At 40.4% G+C, this 18,367-nt stretch overlaps 1 protein-coding gene across 2 annotated transcripts in view; it reads left to right on the forward strand.

Moving 5' to 3' along the window:
• Positions 1-221: 221 nt before the first annotated feature.
• Positions 222-18,367, forward strand: part of Wdr70 (WD repeat domain 70) — a 221,653-nt gene continuing 203,507 nt past the window's right edge. Inside the window, exons 1-4 of one of the 2 annotated variants that reach the window (XM_034523560.2) lie at positions 222-325; positions 419-484; positions 5,530-5,613; positions 17,060-17,180. In XM_034523560.2, the coding sequence (XP_034379451.1) occupies positions 301-325; positions 419-484; positions 5,530-5,613; positions 17,060-17,180 (296 nt within the window). In that variant the 5' untranslated portion in view covers positions 222-300. Of the gene's footprint in view, positions 326-418; positions 485-5,529; positions 5,614-6,201; positions 6,417-17,059; positions 17,181-18,367 lie in introns of those variants that run through there. The other variant, XM_034523561.2, reaches the window with a different exon arrangement.

Raw genomic sequence — 18,367 nt, forward strand, 5'->3', positions numbered from 1 at the left:
ACAAGATACTGTTGACTTCTCCTTAGAAATATGCGAGGACTGTCACTTTGTTTGAGATGCATCTGAAACAACCAAAAGGTCTTAGGTAACTCCCCAAATAATACCTCTTCATGGCTTGAATTGGGGCGCGGTGCGGTCAGCGCGTTCCCTCCGCACCGCTAGGGGGCGAGAGTCGGAAAGCCCGCCTTCCCACGCAGCCCGGCCGCTCTTGGCGACGCGGTCTCGGTGACGACAATTCCTGTTAGGCTTGCCGGGAGTCGCGCGCTGTTGCATCTCCGGAGGCTTTGGGTTCGGGCAGCCATGGAGCACTCGGGGTCTAGCGAAGGTGGGTTCGGCGCGGCCAGCCGGGGTGGAGGGCCGTGCTGCGGAGTCGGAACGCCGCGCTGACGGGCCGTCTGTTTTTTCTTTCTTGCTATAGTGACAGGCGCAGACACGGCGGGACCTGACCCTCAGCTGGCGGTCACCATGGGGTTCACAGGATTCGGTGAGTGACTGCCCTGGACAGAGCCCAGCCTGACTTTGCAGAGGGTTTACGGGTAAAGGTTGGGAGAGCTGCCACTTTTTGACCCAGGCCTTCTGCCGTGCCAAATCCGGATTGCTTCGGTCCCTTTTGAATTGTTGAGACCAGTTCAGGTGACAGTTGGAAACCTAGACTGAAAGGGATTACTGTCGTGACCCAGTCTGAGTTATTGGTGGCCATTAAATAGTACCATTAAATAATATGGTGGGTTTTGAGTTTCTTCCTCACTTCAGTCTTAATGTATGGCACGCTCTTAGGTGATTAGAAATAAAAAAACCAGTCTCAAAAGACATAACCATCTGTTAATAATATTAGTGCTAGCAAAAGTTAAATGGAAACTGCCCTGTAATTTCGTTTGGGAACAAATGTTCCTCTAATGTATCTAGTTCTTATTCACTCATTCTTTCATTTATTCATCATCTTACTACCTTCTAGGTAACGAATCCGTAAAAGGGTAGTTACAGTATTTATTTATTTTTTTTGATTTCTTCTTTTTCTTTCTCCTCCTCTCTTCCTTCTATCCTTCTCCTCTTCTTCTTATTCATTTTCTCCTCATTTTTTTTTGTTTTTGTTTTTTTCGAGGCAGGTTTTCTTTGTGTAACAGTCTTGGCTGTCTTCGATCTCACTCTATAGACCAGGCTGGCATCGAACTCATAGAGATCCGCTTGCTTCTGTCTCCCAAGTGCTGGGATTAAAGGCCTGAGCTACCACTGCCCGGTGGATTTATTTTTTAAAAGATGAATGTATATATAGTTATATTTGTGAGTGGGTGTTTTACTATATGTTTGTGCACCATTTGCCTGCAGTACCCATGGAGGCCAGGAAAGGTCACTGGATCCCATGGAACTAGGGTTACAGACGGTTGTGAGCCACTGTGTGGGTCCTGGGAACTAAACCCACGTTCTCTGCAAGAGCAACATGTGTTCTTAACCTGTGAATCATTATCTCTGAAGCCCCTCTTTTTGACTTCGGAAAATTACAAATAAAAAGAAGTCAAAGCTTCAAATTCAATCTTTTTTTCAGATTTCCTGTTGCATATTAAAATTTAATATCATGCTTATGAGTAAACGTTCTTTAAGACAGTATTTTGCAGATTTTCATGTGTTATATTCTTCCAAAACATGATTTTGTTTTTGGTAGTAGTTGGACTCAACAGGGCTTCCTGCATGCTAAGTACCAGTTCCATTACTGAGCTACCTTCTCAGCTCAAAACTTGATTTATCTTAGTACCCAGAGAACTTGTATCACTTAAATATTTTCCCTATATAATTTTTATTTTTTGTTTTGTTGAGAGAGTTGTTAAAAACTTTAATAACTTGTTACATGAATCTAATTGAGTGACTGAGTCAGGTTCAAGATTGGGCTATGTAGTTAGACTACATTTACTTATTTTTTTTTTTTATTTATTTTTATTTATTTCTTAAAACAGGGCCTGGCCTAGCCCAGGTTTGCTTTAAACTCTGTGTGTAGCTGAGGATGACCATTTGCTTTGACCCTTTTGCTGCAGTTCTTGGATTTTACAGTGTACTGTGCACCTGGTTAGATACTGTCTTTTTGTTGTTGTTTAGGAAAAAAAAACCCTAAATTAGAAAACAAACAAAAACTCTTAGATACCTTATTCAAGAGTAGAAGGGATGGATAGTCTATGATTATGGTGGTAGGTGAAAGTTTTTTCCTTTTTTTTAGCTTTCATGTATATAGATCAATTAAAGGATACCTTTATTTGTTTGTTTGTTTTTGTTTTTGAGACAGGGTTTCTCTGTATAGCCCTGGCTGTCCTGGAAGTGTTTTGTAGACCAGGCTGGCCTCGAATTCAAGTGCTCTGGGATCAAAGTGTGCCACCACACTGCCACGGCTCTCATATTGTGTTTTTAAGATACTTTGTTTAAGATCTTTTGTAATATTTTCTTATTCTTCTCCATAGCTTCATTCATTCAGACATACAATGTATCTTGATCATTGGTCTCTCCAAACTTTTCTTCTCACTCCTTTCAGACTCCTCCATGTCTTCCTCCTCCGCTTTCACTCTGCGCTCAGGTAGTGCTGCCTGCACTTATGTGGCCTCTCTACCTCTGACCATATCCCTGAAGAGAAACGTTTCCCCTTCTGCAGCAGCCATTGGTTGTGAATAGGTCCTCAGTTGCAGGTGGGGCCTTAGTGAGCCCCTTCACTTTTCATATTGGAATTATTGACTGGCCTCTTTCTGTGCAGATCTTGTGAAGGTAGTTCTAGCTACTGTGAGTCCAGAGAGAGCATGTCTTTGTCACTTCCAGAGGAAGTGTCATGTCACTCCTCCCTGTCTCCTGGCCCTTATTTTCTTCCGGCACCCTCTTCTGTGTAGTCTGCAAACGTCACAGGGGTTGCTACAGATGCATCACTTAGGGCAGAGCATTCAGCAGTCCTTATTCAAAGGGCTTTGGCCAGTTATGAGTCTCTGTTAACTGTTGGCCACTGCAGAGAAACATTTCTCTGACTGAAGGGGAAAGCAGTGCTAATTGATGGGTAGAAACATACCTACCTAGATGCAGGTTGACATTCTGACACTGTGAGCTCCTCAGTCATAGGCTTTTGACTAGCTCATAGTACTCAGTATGAATTTCCTTCTGTGGATCTGGCTTCAAGTCTAATCAGAAGAGTCGGTTACTCTCATAGCCTTCCTGCTTCTGTTTCACCAGTCGGCATGTCTTGCTGAGTCCACAGCTGGGCAGTCTGTTGATGACTTTTCTCCCCCATTGTCCTACCTGGCATTTATGGCACTATGCAAAGTGAGCCAGCCGGGAGGAGTTTCAGGTCCCTTCCGTCTTGATTTCTCTGCGGTGGCCACAGTCAGTCTTGTCTTCAGCAGTAGGTTTACCATCTGGTTCTCATAGGCAACTAAGAGCAATGGCAACAGCTTGTGTTGTTTGGGAGTCTCGGGGCTCCTGGCACTGAAGGTTTTATGTAATAACCTATGTCTTCTTGGGGAAGCATTGTCCACCTATGCAGAGTATGTCCAAGCTCCTTTAAAAATGATGTATAAAAAATTAGTTTACTGCAACTGGCGAAATGGCTCAGTGATTAGGAACACTGGTTCCTTTTACAGAGGACTTGAGTTAAATGTCCATCTGGAGGTTTACAACCAACTGTAACTCCAGTTCTAGAATCCGACATCTTCTGGTATCTGTGGACACCAGGCACACATATGGTGCATATACACACATGTAAGCAAAACACTTATACTCAAAATAAAGTTGAATCAATTAAAAAAAAAAAAAAAAGGTTTCCATGAGGCTTTTCAGACACCCTAAGTTTTAGTTAACCTACTGGAAACTGTCTTTTCTCCCCAGTTCTCTCCCCTACTCCCACTTAAGCTTTCAACTCTTCCCTTATTCCCACTTAAGCGTTTAACTCTCAGTGTCCCCACAGCTTTGTATTACCTGTGTTCTGTCCCTTCCTTCCGTTAGGACCCTTTTCCCTCCTAAGTAGGGGAAGTTTTAGGACTTTGAACATAGTTCTGGGGATCCGGCCAGTTCTACAGCTCCACCTCTCATATTTGGTGTTTGGCTTTTTGAGAACTTTATACTCTATTTAGGATAGTGTACTAAAAATAGTTACCAGTTGTGTATATATTTTAAGTGCTTCTGTAACAAATCACTATAAATTTAGCATTTTAAAACAACACAAAGAATTATGGGTTTAGTCCAATGTAAGCTCTTGCCTAGTAAGCATAGGCTCTGGGTTCCACTCATAGGTTCAAAAAATAAAACAACCCTCTAGATTTATTTTTGGTAGTTCTCTAAGTTATCAGTTCATGCAATCTGTGTTGATTCCCCTATTCTAGAACTCTGTGCTGAAATCAGGTGTAAAAATACTTGCTCTAATCTGGTAGTTCTGTCATGTTTAGAGGGAGGGCATTGGTTCTTGTTGGTAGAATGGAGCACCTCTTTGCTTTCTGGCTATTTCTTAGCTCCTTTAAATACCTTTAATTCTTACTTACTTCTCATGACCTTACAGTACTTTTATTCCTTCTTAGGCTTTGAATCTCTTGGTGTTCTACATCTTTGACTTAAGGGCTTCTTTGAATAGAATGAGCTAAATAACTAGGATAATCTTCCTGTTTTATTTTATTAATTTTTACATACATCTTCTTGAGTGAGGGTCTTATTTATCCCAAGCTCACCTTGAACTTGTTGCGTAGACATGGGTGATCTTCAGCTTACGGTGGTTTTGCGTCTGTGTTCTGAGTGCTGAGAGTATGGGCATGTGTACTGAGTGCTGTGGCTCAAACCTTAGGCTCTGTGATACTAGATGGACTCTGCTAACTGCGCTGCATCGCTGAGTCAGTCAGTCTGTTTAAGGTCCATATTCTAATCTATCTGACGAGCTGCTTTGTCATGTGTTGGGGTATTTTCTCAGATTCTACAAATCCACGTGTGGATAGTTCTCATTTTCCTGACAGATAATGCTGTTTCAAGATGCAGGCATCTAAGGAATTAGAGAAGGATAGACAGTTGGCTGGCTAGTATTAGGTAGGTTCACAATCCTACTTTTAAGAATCTGAAATTTGTATGTTTTGAGCATTATATTAGTGCTCAGAAGTTTTGGATTTTGGCTCTGTTTTGCTGGATACCTGTAATAATCCCAGGACTTGGGAGGCTGAGGCAGCAGGATTATGAGTCCAAGGCTACCTTGTGGTCTGAAGATAGACTAGAAAACCTCTAGAAAACCCACCAACAAAAAAGTTTTGTATTTTATATTTTGAATTAAAGATGCTAAGCTAGTAATATCTGTGTATAAATATTCCAAATAAAAACAGCAGTACTGCCTCTTGATACTTGAAACTCTTCTGGTCCAAGCATTTTTGGGTAATAGTGAAGTTGTGTATTTATGCCTTACTATTTTGTCACTATCTTGGAAGCATGCTACCAAGACACACTGAGTGGTTATTGATCTGTCAGTAAAGCTGGAGCACCTAAAGCTTCTGTCATCTCATTGCAAGGTGGTCACAGTTATGTTTGCTCTGCTCCTAGGGAAGAAAGCTCGCACATTTGACTTGGAGGCCATGTTTGAGCAAACTCGAAGGACAGCGGTGGAAAGGAGCCGGAAAACACTGGGTAAGCAGCGCAGGTATTTTCCCTTTGTTGGCTTCAATGCTGTATAAATATTATATAGTTATATTTATAGTGATAAAGCAGGGAAAAAAAAAACCCCAAAAATGCTGTTTTTACTTACAAACAACCATTTAATTTAAATCAGAATTGCTAAGAGAATTGCAATTGTAATTGCTGGTTCTTTCTGATCAAGAATTTAAAATATTTATTTCCCTTTTTAAACATGTCAAAATTTGTATTTTACTTGCGTAAAGAAGGTCTGCCTACAATAATCTTGTAAAAGTGTGGTCTGTGTGGGCTGGAGAGATGGAGCAGTGGTTAAGAGCACTGGGTTTGGTCTGTAGTATTCACGTGGGTGCCCAGACAACCTGGGACTCTGTCTGAGTCTCTGTGGACAGTAGGTGCATGTGATGCACAGACATAGATGAGACAAAACACCCATGCCCGTGAAATTTAAACAACAAAAATGTATTTTATGAACAAACAAGGATCCACTATTATGACTTACAGGAAGCAGAATAGCAGTTTCTTTATTTTCTCTCCTCCCGCCTCTGTCTGACTTTCATTTCATTTTTTCTTTCCTGCTTACAGCGGAACCAGTATTTGGAAGGCTGGGCCAGAGGTGGCTGTCACCTTGCTTGTTGACCCAGACAGTGTAGAACACTGTGACATACACTGAATGTGGCTGCTGCTGTTGACTCCCTGCTTTAATGAGGTGCAGGAGATGGTTACTGAAGCCTTAGTCCCAGACTGGCTCTTCCAGATGGTGGGCAGTTCTAGTACCACCTTAGGGTCTTCAGAGAACACTGGCAATGGGCTTTCTTTGGATCTAACTCAGCTCTCTCTTACACTAGAGGAATGTCTGGAGTCTGGGAACAACTGGATTTAAATCAGTGCTGTGATAGTACTTGTTTGCAGTTTTGAGACAGGATCACACTCTGGGATCCTGGCTGACTCTATGTAGAGCAGGTTGGCTTTGATTTCTGTCAGTGTATCTCCTTCAGCCTCCTGAATGCTGGGATTATAGAAATGAGCCACCAATACTTTGATTATACCCAAATTCAATTTTGATGACAAAGAGGAAGAGATATAGGATCTTACTACATTACCCTGGACGGGCTTGAACTCATGGACCAAGTTATCCTTCCGTCTCAGCCTCCTGAGCACCAGGTATTTAGGAGTGCACTACTGAGCCCAGTAGTTAGTTTTGTTTTTAAAATGCTGGATTATGGGGCTGGAAGGTGGCTCAGTGATTAAAAGCACTAGATATTCTTCCAGAGCATCTGGGTGGAATTCCCAGCATCCACCTGATGGCTCACAATCTTTGACCTCCAGTGTCTAGGGATATGGCACCCTCTTCCGGCCTCCATGGACGCTGCACGTATATGACGCCCAGATATACATGCAAGCAAAAGCACTCATACATCTAACAATACTAAATAAAACGCTCAAAAGTTAAAATAGTGCATTATTTAGCAATAGCATATACTATATGGTTGGTGAACTTGAAGCTAATATTATTGCAAGTAAGCCTTTTTTGTGTGTGATGTAATATCTATGTGCATGTATTCATATGTGTATATATATAATTTTTTTGAGACAGGATCTCACTGAAATTCATCATATAGACTGGGCTGGCTTCAGCCTTACAGAAATCCTCAGCCTTTGTTTCCTGAAGGCTGGGATAAAAGGCATATACCACTAAGAACCCCCTCTCCTGTCTTTTTTTTTTTTTTTTTTTTTTTTTAAAAGACCAGGTAGTCTGAAACTTGATATGTAAGTTAGACTGGCTTCTAACTCAGAGATCCACCTGCTTCTACCTCCCAAGTGGTGGGATTAAAGGCGTGTAACACAATGTCTGGCTGCTACTGTTTTTTTTTTTTTGCACTTCATTATGAGAAATTGCAAAACTATAAATAATACTATTTCTATAAACTATATATTCATGGTTAGTGTTTTTTTTATGTTATTGGTATAATAATAAACATTTTTTATTTGCTTTTCCTCTCTGGTTATTTTGAAGCAAATCTTAGCCATGTTGTCTCATCTATCTCTTAGCCTCTTCCGTTACTCCCACCCTAACCGTTTACTGAATCCAGTTCTTGGCATATGGTTAGGTAAGTTTCTACCAGTGTAGTACATCCTTGCTCATGCTTTTAAAGACAGTTGGAAGTCTTGTTCTGCAGGCCTCAAACTCTCAATCATCTTACTTCAGCCTCCCAAATTTGAGATCATGGGGCTGTACTACCATGTCTGGTAGTATGTTATGTATCTGTTTCATGTAAAGCTAAACATGGTAGCATGTCTGGTAGTATGTATGTATCTATCTATTCTCACGTAAAACTAGATGTGGTAGCATGGATACAATTGCAGTGCTTCTAGAGCAAGATGTGAGATGAAGTCAGGAGAATCCCAGGAACTCGTGGGCCAGCCAGTCAGAGGGACTCAGTGGCAAAAGGAAAGTACTCGGCACCAAGGTAGAGGGCAAGGATGATGCCAGAAGTATGTCTCACCTTCATATCCACAGGGCTGGAGGTGGGAGGCAGAAAAAACAACTTAGTATCTTCTAAAAGGATAAATGAAACTGTTTTTCCTACTCGGTACTTGTAATACCAGAATGTGTGAGAGTTTCTCACCGTAAAGTAAACAGGTGATCTATTGGCATCAACTGAAGGTCCAGTCATTTAGTTCAGTCTTGGTGTCATCTACCTGGAGATAGGATTCCTCAACTTCGGATGCTAATCACAGATTCTAGAGTGTGACCTTGTCTTTGATTCCCTGGGAAGCAATTAGGCTGACTGGTTTGTGAGAGTCTAGATGGTACAGATGAACAGCCACGGGAAGTGGGTTAGGTGTGTGCCTTCTGTTTAAACCCACCCTGAATGTTGAGCAGGTCTAGATTCATCAAAGCTAATGCTTTCTAGAAGTTTTTATAGAATGAATCTATCCCATTTCCCCACAGTAGTGGGGCTAGCTAGGGACCCTCCCTAACTCCAGCGATGTAAATCTTGGTGTGACCAAAACAGTTCCTAGTAAATAATAAAAGAGTTCCTGTCACTCAGGATTTTAGGAGCATTGGGACAAAATACATGTAACATTGTACCCCAGCACATCTGAAAAGGTCAACTGTAATGATGAAGTAAAACAGAACAAAACATGTTATTTTGGGTGTTTTTAGAAATAAATGTAAAGGATTCAGTGAATTTTTATATTACCAGAGACATCTTGTGTTTAAGTGTCTCATACAAAATGCTTTGGACAGCAGGTTTTTTTATTTACATAAGTTATGTCCTTTCTGGTCACATAGATTCTCAATACACATTTGAGATTAAATTGAATTTAGAACTATAGTAATTATATCTATCTGTCTGTCTGTCTGTCTGTCTGTCTGTCTGTCTGTCTGTCTCTATCTATCTATCTATCTATCTATCTATCTATCTATCATCTATCTATCTATCTACCTATCATCTATCTATCTACCTGCCTATCATCAATCAATCTATCTACCTACCTACCTACCTACCTACCTACCAGTCATCTATTTATATACTTACTTGTTTTTGACACAAGTTTCATGTAGTTCAGGCTGGCCTTGAATCTGTCAGCCTTGACCCTACTGTGTCTCCATTTCATGTGTCACCAGGAATGCACAGTTTTATGTGGTGCAAGGGGTTAGGTCTATATAACTATATAAGGGGTTAGGTCTATATAACTGACCCAAACACTGATTTAAAAAATAATAATCCTTATTTAGATATGGTTTTAAATGGCCTAACCTATTTAGAGTTTGGCATTATAGGTTAGAGAACCTAGGTTTAAAGAGCAGCTCTATATTCTAGTACATGAAGAAAACTGGACAGGATTTCAGTATTTTTTTTTTTTTTTTTGGTTTTTCAAGACAGGGTTTCTCTGTGTAGCCCTGGCTGTCCTGGCACTCACTCTGTAGACCAGGCTGGCCTCGAACTCAGAAATCCCCCTGCCTCTGCCTCCCAAGTGCTGGGATTAAAGGTATGCGCCACCACCGCCTGGCTGGATTTCAGTATTTTTTGATCCCTATCATGTGGGTATGATATCATCTACCTCAGCAAATTCTTGGGTAGGTGAAAACGTTGAGTATCTTACCTTCCTGTAAAGTACTGTTTACATATACTTTTAAGTTTCTGTTGGATATGTTTTTTTCTAAAGCATGTGTACATACCACTAAAGAGGGGTTTGAGGAATTATTAGGTTTATACATTTGAAAAAGTTGGAGGATAAATTCAGTGTGTGGAACTTTGTTGGCCTAGTACCATAGTCTTTGTTCAACTTCAACATCGGCTTCTACTGATTTCAACATGTGAATCTCTGTTTAACATATAGTTGAAAAAGAAAAATGAGGGCTGGAGAGATGACTCAGGGGTTAAGAGCACTGACTGCTCTTCTTGAGGTCCTGAGTTAATTTCCAGCAACCACATGGTGGCTCACAACCATCTGTAAATGGAATCCAATACCCTGGTCTGGTGTGTCTGAAGACAGCTGTAGTGTACTCATATAAATAAAATAAATAAATCTTAAAAAACAGAAAGAAAAAGAAAAATGAAAGTTCACTTTAGCTTTAGTAGGCTGTTTGGGATAATTTATGTATATACAGAAACAACTGCATTCTGTGGGAAATGGTTTATTTTAAGAGTTGTAAGAGATTATTTTTGTATTCTCCCAGCCTGGAGCATTAAATGATATTCAGATTATAAAATTAAAGTTGATACACAATTTCACGGACTTTAAAAAATTATTTGTGTGTTTGTGTTTGTGTGTGTGTATGTGTGTGTAGAGGGGGGAGAGCAGGGTTATTTTTCAGGAGTCCTTTCTCCTATCACATTGGTCATGGGTATTGAACTTGGGTCAACAGGCTTGGCAGCAGCTGTTAGCTTGCTGGTCCTGACTGCTTTATAAATGTACAAGTTGCATCATGATTCTTACTGCTGATAGTGAAGTCTTTCTTTTGTTACTCAAATCATACTTAGTAGTCAAGCTTGTGTGACTGAGAATTCTTGATTTTTCTGCCTTCAGTTCTCTAATCCCGTGATTATAGGTGTGTGTTACCATGCTTGGCTTTGACTATGATTTTAGTGGGTGATTTAATATCTGAGAAGAGAAAATACTAAAGAAAAATTCAGGCTTCTGTTTTTTTTAAAACCTCAAGCTCCTTTTTCTTTTCTATTTATTTTATTTTATTTTATTTTAATATATTCACCATTGTTCTCTTCAGACACACAAGAAGAGGGCATTAGACTCCATTGCAGATGGTTGTGAGCCACCATGTGGTTGCTGGGAATTGAACTCAGGACCTTTGGAAGAGCAGTTAGTGTTCTTAACCACTGAGCCATCTCTCTAGCTAAATCTTTTATCTTCTACTTACCTAGATTGTAGATTAACTTTTCTTGGAATTATTTCATACCTTTGTTTCAAAGTACTTTAGGAAACATTAAGTTTAATATTTTCTGTTTTAAAGCTAAACCTTTTCATTTGCTTATATGATTAGAGTACTTGATTATGATTAGAGTTGCTTGATCCATAGTAGCTACATAATCAGTATTTAATGTGATTAATATAGTTTAAGTGCCTACATCTAATTTTGTTTTCTTAGTATTTTGTTATTAAATGGATCAACATTAAGTGTAAATTTTCATGACATGGTAGGTCAGTGAGTTGGTATAAACAAACAAGTGAGATCTTTTCCTTTTAAATTCCTATGGGTAAATCACAGAAAATACTCAGATTTATATATTTAGTAATTTTGTTTTCTCGGCTTTTGTTCTTGTTTTTATTTTGAGGCAAGGTCTCTAGCCTAGTCTGAACTCAGTGTTCAGTGTATAACTGAAGCTGACCTCAGGTGTATAGTAATCCTACTCTGGCCTGCTGAGCACTGGGATAACATGCATAAAATATGGTGTGATTTTAGAGAAATGGTTATCCAAAATTGGTATTGAGACCCTTGGAAGAAAAAATGAGCAGGAAATAGGTTTGCTTTTGTAAAGGCAAGGCATATTTAGAGTTTTTGTTGTACTTGTTTCTGTACTGTATAAAAATGCCAGGGCACCTACATCCCGGAAATCTGTTTACCTTTGGTTTCTCATCAGCTCATATGAAAACACTAATTTTTTTTTTCTCTACAATTTTTTCCTTGAACCCTCATTTTTTCCCTTAATCTAATGAAGCAATAGATTGGCACAAGATATCCCTCAACTGAAATGTTGAAGTTTTGGTAGTTAAAAAAAAAAAAAAAGTTAACTGTTTGTTTCTGGAAAAGGGGTTCTCAGTATGTAAAATGCTGGCTGTTCTAGAACTCACTTTGTAGACCAGGCTGGACTTGGACTCGGAGATCCTGCCTTCTGAGCACTGGGATTAAAGGCATGCAGCACTAGACCTGGCAAAAGCTGAAAAAGGAATCCGTTTGTTGTTTTACTAGAATGAGATGAGTAATTTGGAGTACTAATTCACTGTTGTGAAATTCTGAACAAGCCAGGAGCGAAGGTCACCCTTGATAGGCCTTTCAGGAGAAGTGTGCTGGCTGTTATATAAGGCAGGGGGTGCTTGTTGTGAATCCAGACCTCTAGAAAGTCCAGTCACATCAAGGAAGGATCCAGTAGGGGCCTACACCTCAATTTGTTGCTGAGGCAACTAATGTTTCTATGAAGTGGGCAAGTTAATTTGTTTGTGCCTTGGAGTTCCAGCTGTAAAGTAAATAGTATTTTCTTCAGAGAGTGTTACAAAGATTGCTTTATAGAACAAATTTAAAAGCATATTGTAATTGGTAACCTTCATCTACCTGATAACTTTTATTTGTGTTAAGGCTGATGGCAACATGCTTTTGGTTCCTTGTAGAGACATTATAGAAGACCAAATTAAGAATGACTCATGTAAGGCTGGAGAGGTGGCTCAGTGGTTAAGAGTACTTAACCGCTGCTCTGCTCTGCCAGAGGTTCTGAGTTCAATTCCCAACAACCATATGGTGGCTCATAACCATCTGTAATGGGGTCTGATACACTTTTCTAGAGTGTGTCTGAAGACAGCTGATGTGTACTCATATTAAAAAAAAAGACTCATGTAAGAAAAGTTTAGTGTCTTTTAGGACATGAATTCTAACATGGGGGTTTTATCTTTGAGTCGTGGCGTAAGGGACGTGAAGCTTTCCTCCTTTGTCTGCTTTGGGAGCTTCAGCGCGTTGGTTTGTCCTGAGATGACATTCTTCATGATTATAGATTGTCAGAAGTTTTAATTGTCAAATACAGATAAGTAGACTGATAGTCATGGTAGGGCAACTGTTTTGAATACCTCTATTTGAGAGTTAAAAAACGTATACCTCGTATAGGTCCTGTTATATAGCCTGTCACTTCTAAAAGGGGTCATTGAAAGAGCAACATATTTTAATTTGGAATCCAGCTCCACCTTCCCTGTGCAGGGAGGGGCCCGGCATGACCAGAAGCTCGATGTTGCCTCAGACATGCAGAAGGAAGAATGCGTGTCTTAGCAAGGATAAGGGGCAATAGCAGTTAGGTAGGCAGCTAACACTTTCTGCCTTACTATACTGTCCTGACTGGGGACAGAGCGTGTCCTAAGACCTGGGGGAGAATCTGAGTTTAGAGAATGCTGACCCCAGTGCTCAGCAGGTGGAAGGAAGGTTGACAAAGAACAGGTGACTTAGGAATGAAGCTGCCCCACTCAGCAAACCGACCATGCGGCTTCCGTTCTTTATTTTGTCCAGCCATCTTCAGCATCAGAATATTGGCTCTCGGCCTCATTAGTTCAGCGAGGAGCACAGAAAAATCAGCATTTACCTTGCCTCCTCCTCCTTATTCTCTGTCTTTAATATGGAAGATTAGTTTCTTTTATATACTTGATCCTTATTCCTTGTCTTCTATGGCCCAGCAACAAAAACTCCAAAGAAGAAAATATTCTTGTTATGAAGCTCTTTGCCACTGTTTAACTTCAGGTGTATACTATTTAATTAAAATTTTGATTTTAAAAACTTTATTTTTTTAAGATTTATTTATTTATTTTACATATATGAATACACGGTTGCTCTTTTCAGACACACCAGAAGGGGGCACCGGATTCCATTACAGATGGTTGTGAGCCACTATGTGGATGCTGGGAATTGAACTTAGGACCTCTGGAAAAGCAGTCAGTGCTCTTAATTGCAGAGTGATCTCTCCAGCCCTCATTTTTTTTTTTTTTTTTTTTTAAAGATGGGCATCTCCCTTTGTAGCACAGGCTGGCCTTGAGCTTCTGTCAACCCTCCTGATTCTGTTTCTCAAGCACTGGGATTCTAAGCATAGGCAACATCTCATTTAAAAAAAAATTAGATTCTTTTAAATTATGGGGATGGTAGTAGTAAAGGAAAGCCAAAGTATTCATGTAATTCCCTTGCGTTTCATGTCCCTTTCCCGGCTTCCAAGTGAGATTAGTAGAGGAAAAATTTCTTTTGGATAAGTTTTGATGTCTAAAAGCAAACCAGCCACCCCCTAGAGACTCAGTGGAGTTGAAAGTGTGTCATGATTTTGGTAGTCTGGTAAAAGGTCAGGGGTAGGGAATTCAGACGGATGAGTGCTGCTTCCAGCCCAAGACACTGAGAAGGGAGCTACCCAACCCTTTTCCTCGGAGTGTGTTTTCCATCCCTTGGTCTGTGTTTCACACAGTGCATTTGTGTTACACATAATGTTTGCTCATTGGATCTGTAATCTCTGTCACTATTCTCTTTCAGTCGAATGGAATACCGCTGTCACCTTGTTTCAGCAGTACGAATTTGCTGAGCAAAAAGATTTGTTCTAACAGTCCAGATCACTTTCCCCTCTTGACTATAAGTGCTCATCACTATTTTTATTACCTAGATTTTATACTATATTGAAGTGCTATATGTAGTAATTTTGTTTAATTCTTTTCTCACTGTTGGTTATTTAGGTTGATACTTTCTTTTCCAATGTATAAAGTTGAGATAAAATACAACATAAAATTTATTAGCTTCAACAGTTTTCCTTAATTTGGTACTAAATCTTGCTGTGTAGCTCAGGCTGACCTTGAACTTGTAGCCTTGCTTCTGCCTCCTGAGTCCTGGGATTACAGGTATACATACCTGACCAGCTCAACCATTTAAAAAAATTTGTGTGTGTGTGTGTGTGTGTGTGTGTGTGCTCATGAAAGTCAGAAGATAAAGTTGGATTCCTCCTCCATTAATTTCCACATTATTATTATCATCAGCATCAGCCTCATTTCATCATTTTGACACAGGGTCTCTAGTTTTGACTGTACTGGTTCACACTGTGTATACCAGGGGAAGCTTGAGCTTACAGAGATTCCCTATCCCTGCCTCCCAAGCGCTGGGGTAAAAGGTGTGCACTGTCACGTCTGGTGCTTTGTGGGGGTCTGAGTTGGAGCTGCTGATGCAGGTAGGCTGGCTGGTGAGTAAGCTCGAGAGGTCAGCTTGTCTCCACTTCTGCAGCACTGAGATTACAGAGGAACTCAGATTTAAAAACATGGGTTCTGAGGATCTAAACTCAGAGCAGGTCCTTAACTATTAAAACATTTTTTGTCATGACAGGGTTCCTCTGTGTAGCCGTGGGTGTCCTGGGCCTCACTCTGTAGACCATGGTGGCCTTGATCTTACAGAGATCTGTCTGCCTCTGCCTCCCCTGTGCTGGGATTAAAGGTGTTCGGCACCAGCTCCATTAAAGTCTATTGATTTGCATTGATTGATTGATTGTGTAGTTGGGCAGTTGTTCAGGCCACTGCAGAAGGTCAGAGGACAGCTTGAGGGAGTTGGGTCTTGGGGATCAAACTGAGGTGGTTAGGCTTGGTAATAAACATCTTTACTTGCTGAGCTATCTCACTGGGCCCCATTTCTTTTAAAGACTTATTTATTTTATGTATTTGAGTGCTCTATCTGCATGTACCTCTACCTGCATGCCAGAATAGAGGGCATCAGATCCCAGTATAGATGGTTGTGAGTTACCATGTGGTTGCTGGAAATTGAACCCAGGACCTCTGCAAGAGCTCTTAACTGCTGAGCCATCTCTTTAGCCCCTAGTCCTCATTTGTAAATGTTTAATACTATGTAGCCATAGCCACAGCCCATCTGTGTAACTAACTCTCTTTATCCTATGAAACTGAAACTTTATATCATTAAATAATAATTTATTTTCCTCCAGCTCTTGACAATCCTACTTTCTGTTTGATTTTGGACTGTTGTAGGTTATTTTATATATTCTATGCTATTGCATTAGTGTATTCAGTATTTATCTTTTTTGTGACTGGTTTATTCCAGTTAGAATAGACTTCCTGGTATTCATGCATTGCAGAATACCCCCCCCCCCCCCGCCTTTTTTAAAGACTAAATTATAATACTCCATTGTATGGATGTATACCACATTTTGCTCATCCATTCATCTGTTGATGGGCAATTTGCTGCTCCATTTTAGATGTTAGCAATAGTGCTATAATTTTGGGCGAAAAACTACCTCTGAAAAACTCTGTTTTCAAAGCCAGGAAGGATGGTGCATGACAGTGATGCTACCACACAAGAGGGAGAGCAGGGATATGCTGGTAATCTGAGGCCAGCCTCGTCTACACAGCAAGCTTCAGGCTGGCCAAGACTACATAGTCAGATCTTGTTTCCAAAAAAACTAAAACTAGTGGCAGTGGTGAGGCATGCCTTCAAATCCCAGCACCTGGGAGATAGAGACAAGAGTTTGAGGCCAGCCTGGTCTACAGAACTAGTTCCAGGACAGCCACAGCTATACAGAGAAACCCTGTCTCAAAAAACAAAGCCAAAAAACCAAACAGCAACAAAATACTCCTGGACTCTCTTAAGTTTCTCCTGTATCTGCCTAGAGGTCAGATTTCTGTGTCATGTTATTGTGCTCAGCTTTTCTCATGGTGCCTGTGCCATAGGCTACTAGTTTTTGCTGTTATTAATACTGTTTTTAATTGTGTGTCTGAGTATGGTAGCTGCATGTGAAGTGCAGATTGCTTATAGGCTAGGTGTATCAGATGCCCCTGGAGCTGGTCTTAAAGGCTGTTGTGTGTTGCCTGCTTGACTATTGGGAACCAAACATGAGTCCTTCGTAAGAGGTCTCACTATGTGGCCCTGGCTAGAGTTCTCCCTCTGTGGACCAGGCTTGCCTCCACCCTACAGAGATCCACCTGCCTCTTTCTCCCTAGCTTTGGGGTTAAAGGCATGTATGCCACTACAGCATCCTTTACTGTTGAGCCACCTCCAGCCCTGTCTCCACTTCCCATGGGATTCCATTCCAGCTGTGTGCCATCTCTCCTGGTTCTTGCTGTGCTGGGAATGGGACCCAACTCTGTGTATGTTGGGCAAGCCCCTCTAGTCACATTGTCTTTTGTGCCTTAATTTTTAGCCTAATATTGATAAATCTGACTGTTGGAAATTGTGTTTATTTTTAATTTTCAGAAGCAAGAGAAAAAGAAGAAGAAATGAACAGAGAGAAAGAATTAAGAAAACAAATTGAAGATATTGAACCAACACCGTCAGGCTCAAGTGCAGTCAGAGATCACTCAAAATCATCATCCAGGTGCCTGGATTTTCCACAAGGCTTCCAAACTCTCAGTTTCTATATGTTCATAATATAATTCAGTTAAAAAAGATCCACTGTTTCTTCACTTTAGACGGTTGGATACTCCTGGGCTGTGAAAATGCTGAGAGTCAGCTTTGGAACCTGAGAACTTGTGATACAGTGTTTTAGGAGAAAGTGATGTAAAACTAGAAGCCATTTTAAAGTTATTTTTGGCTCATCTTGATGGTTACATTGTATAGGCAGGCAGGAATCCAACACTCTATGCTAGGGATGGTTACATTGTATAGGCAGGCAGGAATCCAACACTCTATGCTAGGGATGGTTACATTGTATAGGCAGGCAGGAATCCAACACTCTATGCTAGGGATGGTTACATTGTATAGGCTGGCAGGAGTCCAACACTCTATGCTAGGGATGGTTACATTGTATAGGCAGGCAGGAATCCAACACTCTATGCTAGGGATGTGCCAGTGTTCATGATTGTGATCATTTTCTTTTTTTTCTTTTAAAAAAATTTTTTTATTGGTTATTTTATTTATTTAATTTCAAATGTCATCCCCCTTCCCAGTTTTCCTCCACAACCCCCCTATTCCCTCCTCCCCTATTTGCTTCACTTTGGGGGAGGCCCTTTGTGGTTTTGAGGTGAGGTTTCTGTTTTTTGTCGCAGAAGAAGCTGGGATTGACAATAAGTGCCAGACTCCGTGATAGTTTTTAGTGCACAGTTTTAGGGGAGGCTACTCTAGAGATCAATAAGGGCTTGTGCATACTATATATTTTGTGAATGCCATATGTTTTTGAGACAGGTTGGCCAGGAACTTCTGTTCATTCTGCTTCTTCTTTCTGAGTACTGTTATTATAGGCATGTGCCATTATGCCTAGCTGTGCACATAATGGTAAATTGCTACTTATAATGTGAGTTCATTTCTGATCATTCTTCTGCACTCCCGACTGTCTCATTGAGAAATACACATATATATAGACACACTCACAAATATTAGCTTATTGTTATTTATTCACTATCATTTATTTACCTATTTATTTTTGAGGCACAGGCTTACTTTGTAACAATTAGTGTCCTGGAGCTCTTATTGAAGACAATAAACCTTTTGTCTTCATCTCTTGGAATCTTAGGATTGCAAATGTATACCACTATGCCTGGTCACTAATATATCCTATCTATATAT

Source organism: Arvicanthis niloticus, chromosome 19, assembly GCF_011762505.2.
Source record: "Arvicanthis niloticus isolate mArvNil1 chromosome 19, mArvNil1.pat.X, whole genome shotgun sequence".
Classification (NCBI taxonomy): domain Eukaryota; kingdom Metazoa; phylum Chordata; class Mammalia; order Rodentia; family Muridae; genus Arvicanthis; species Arvicanthis niloticus.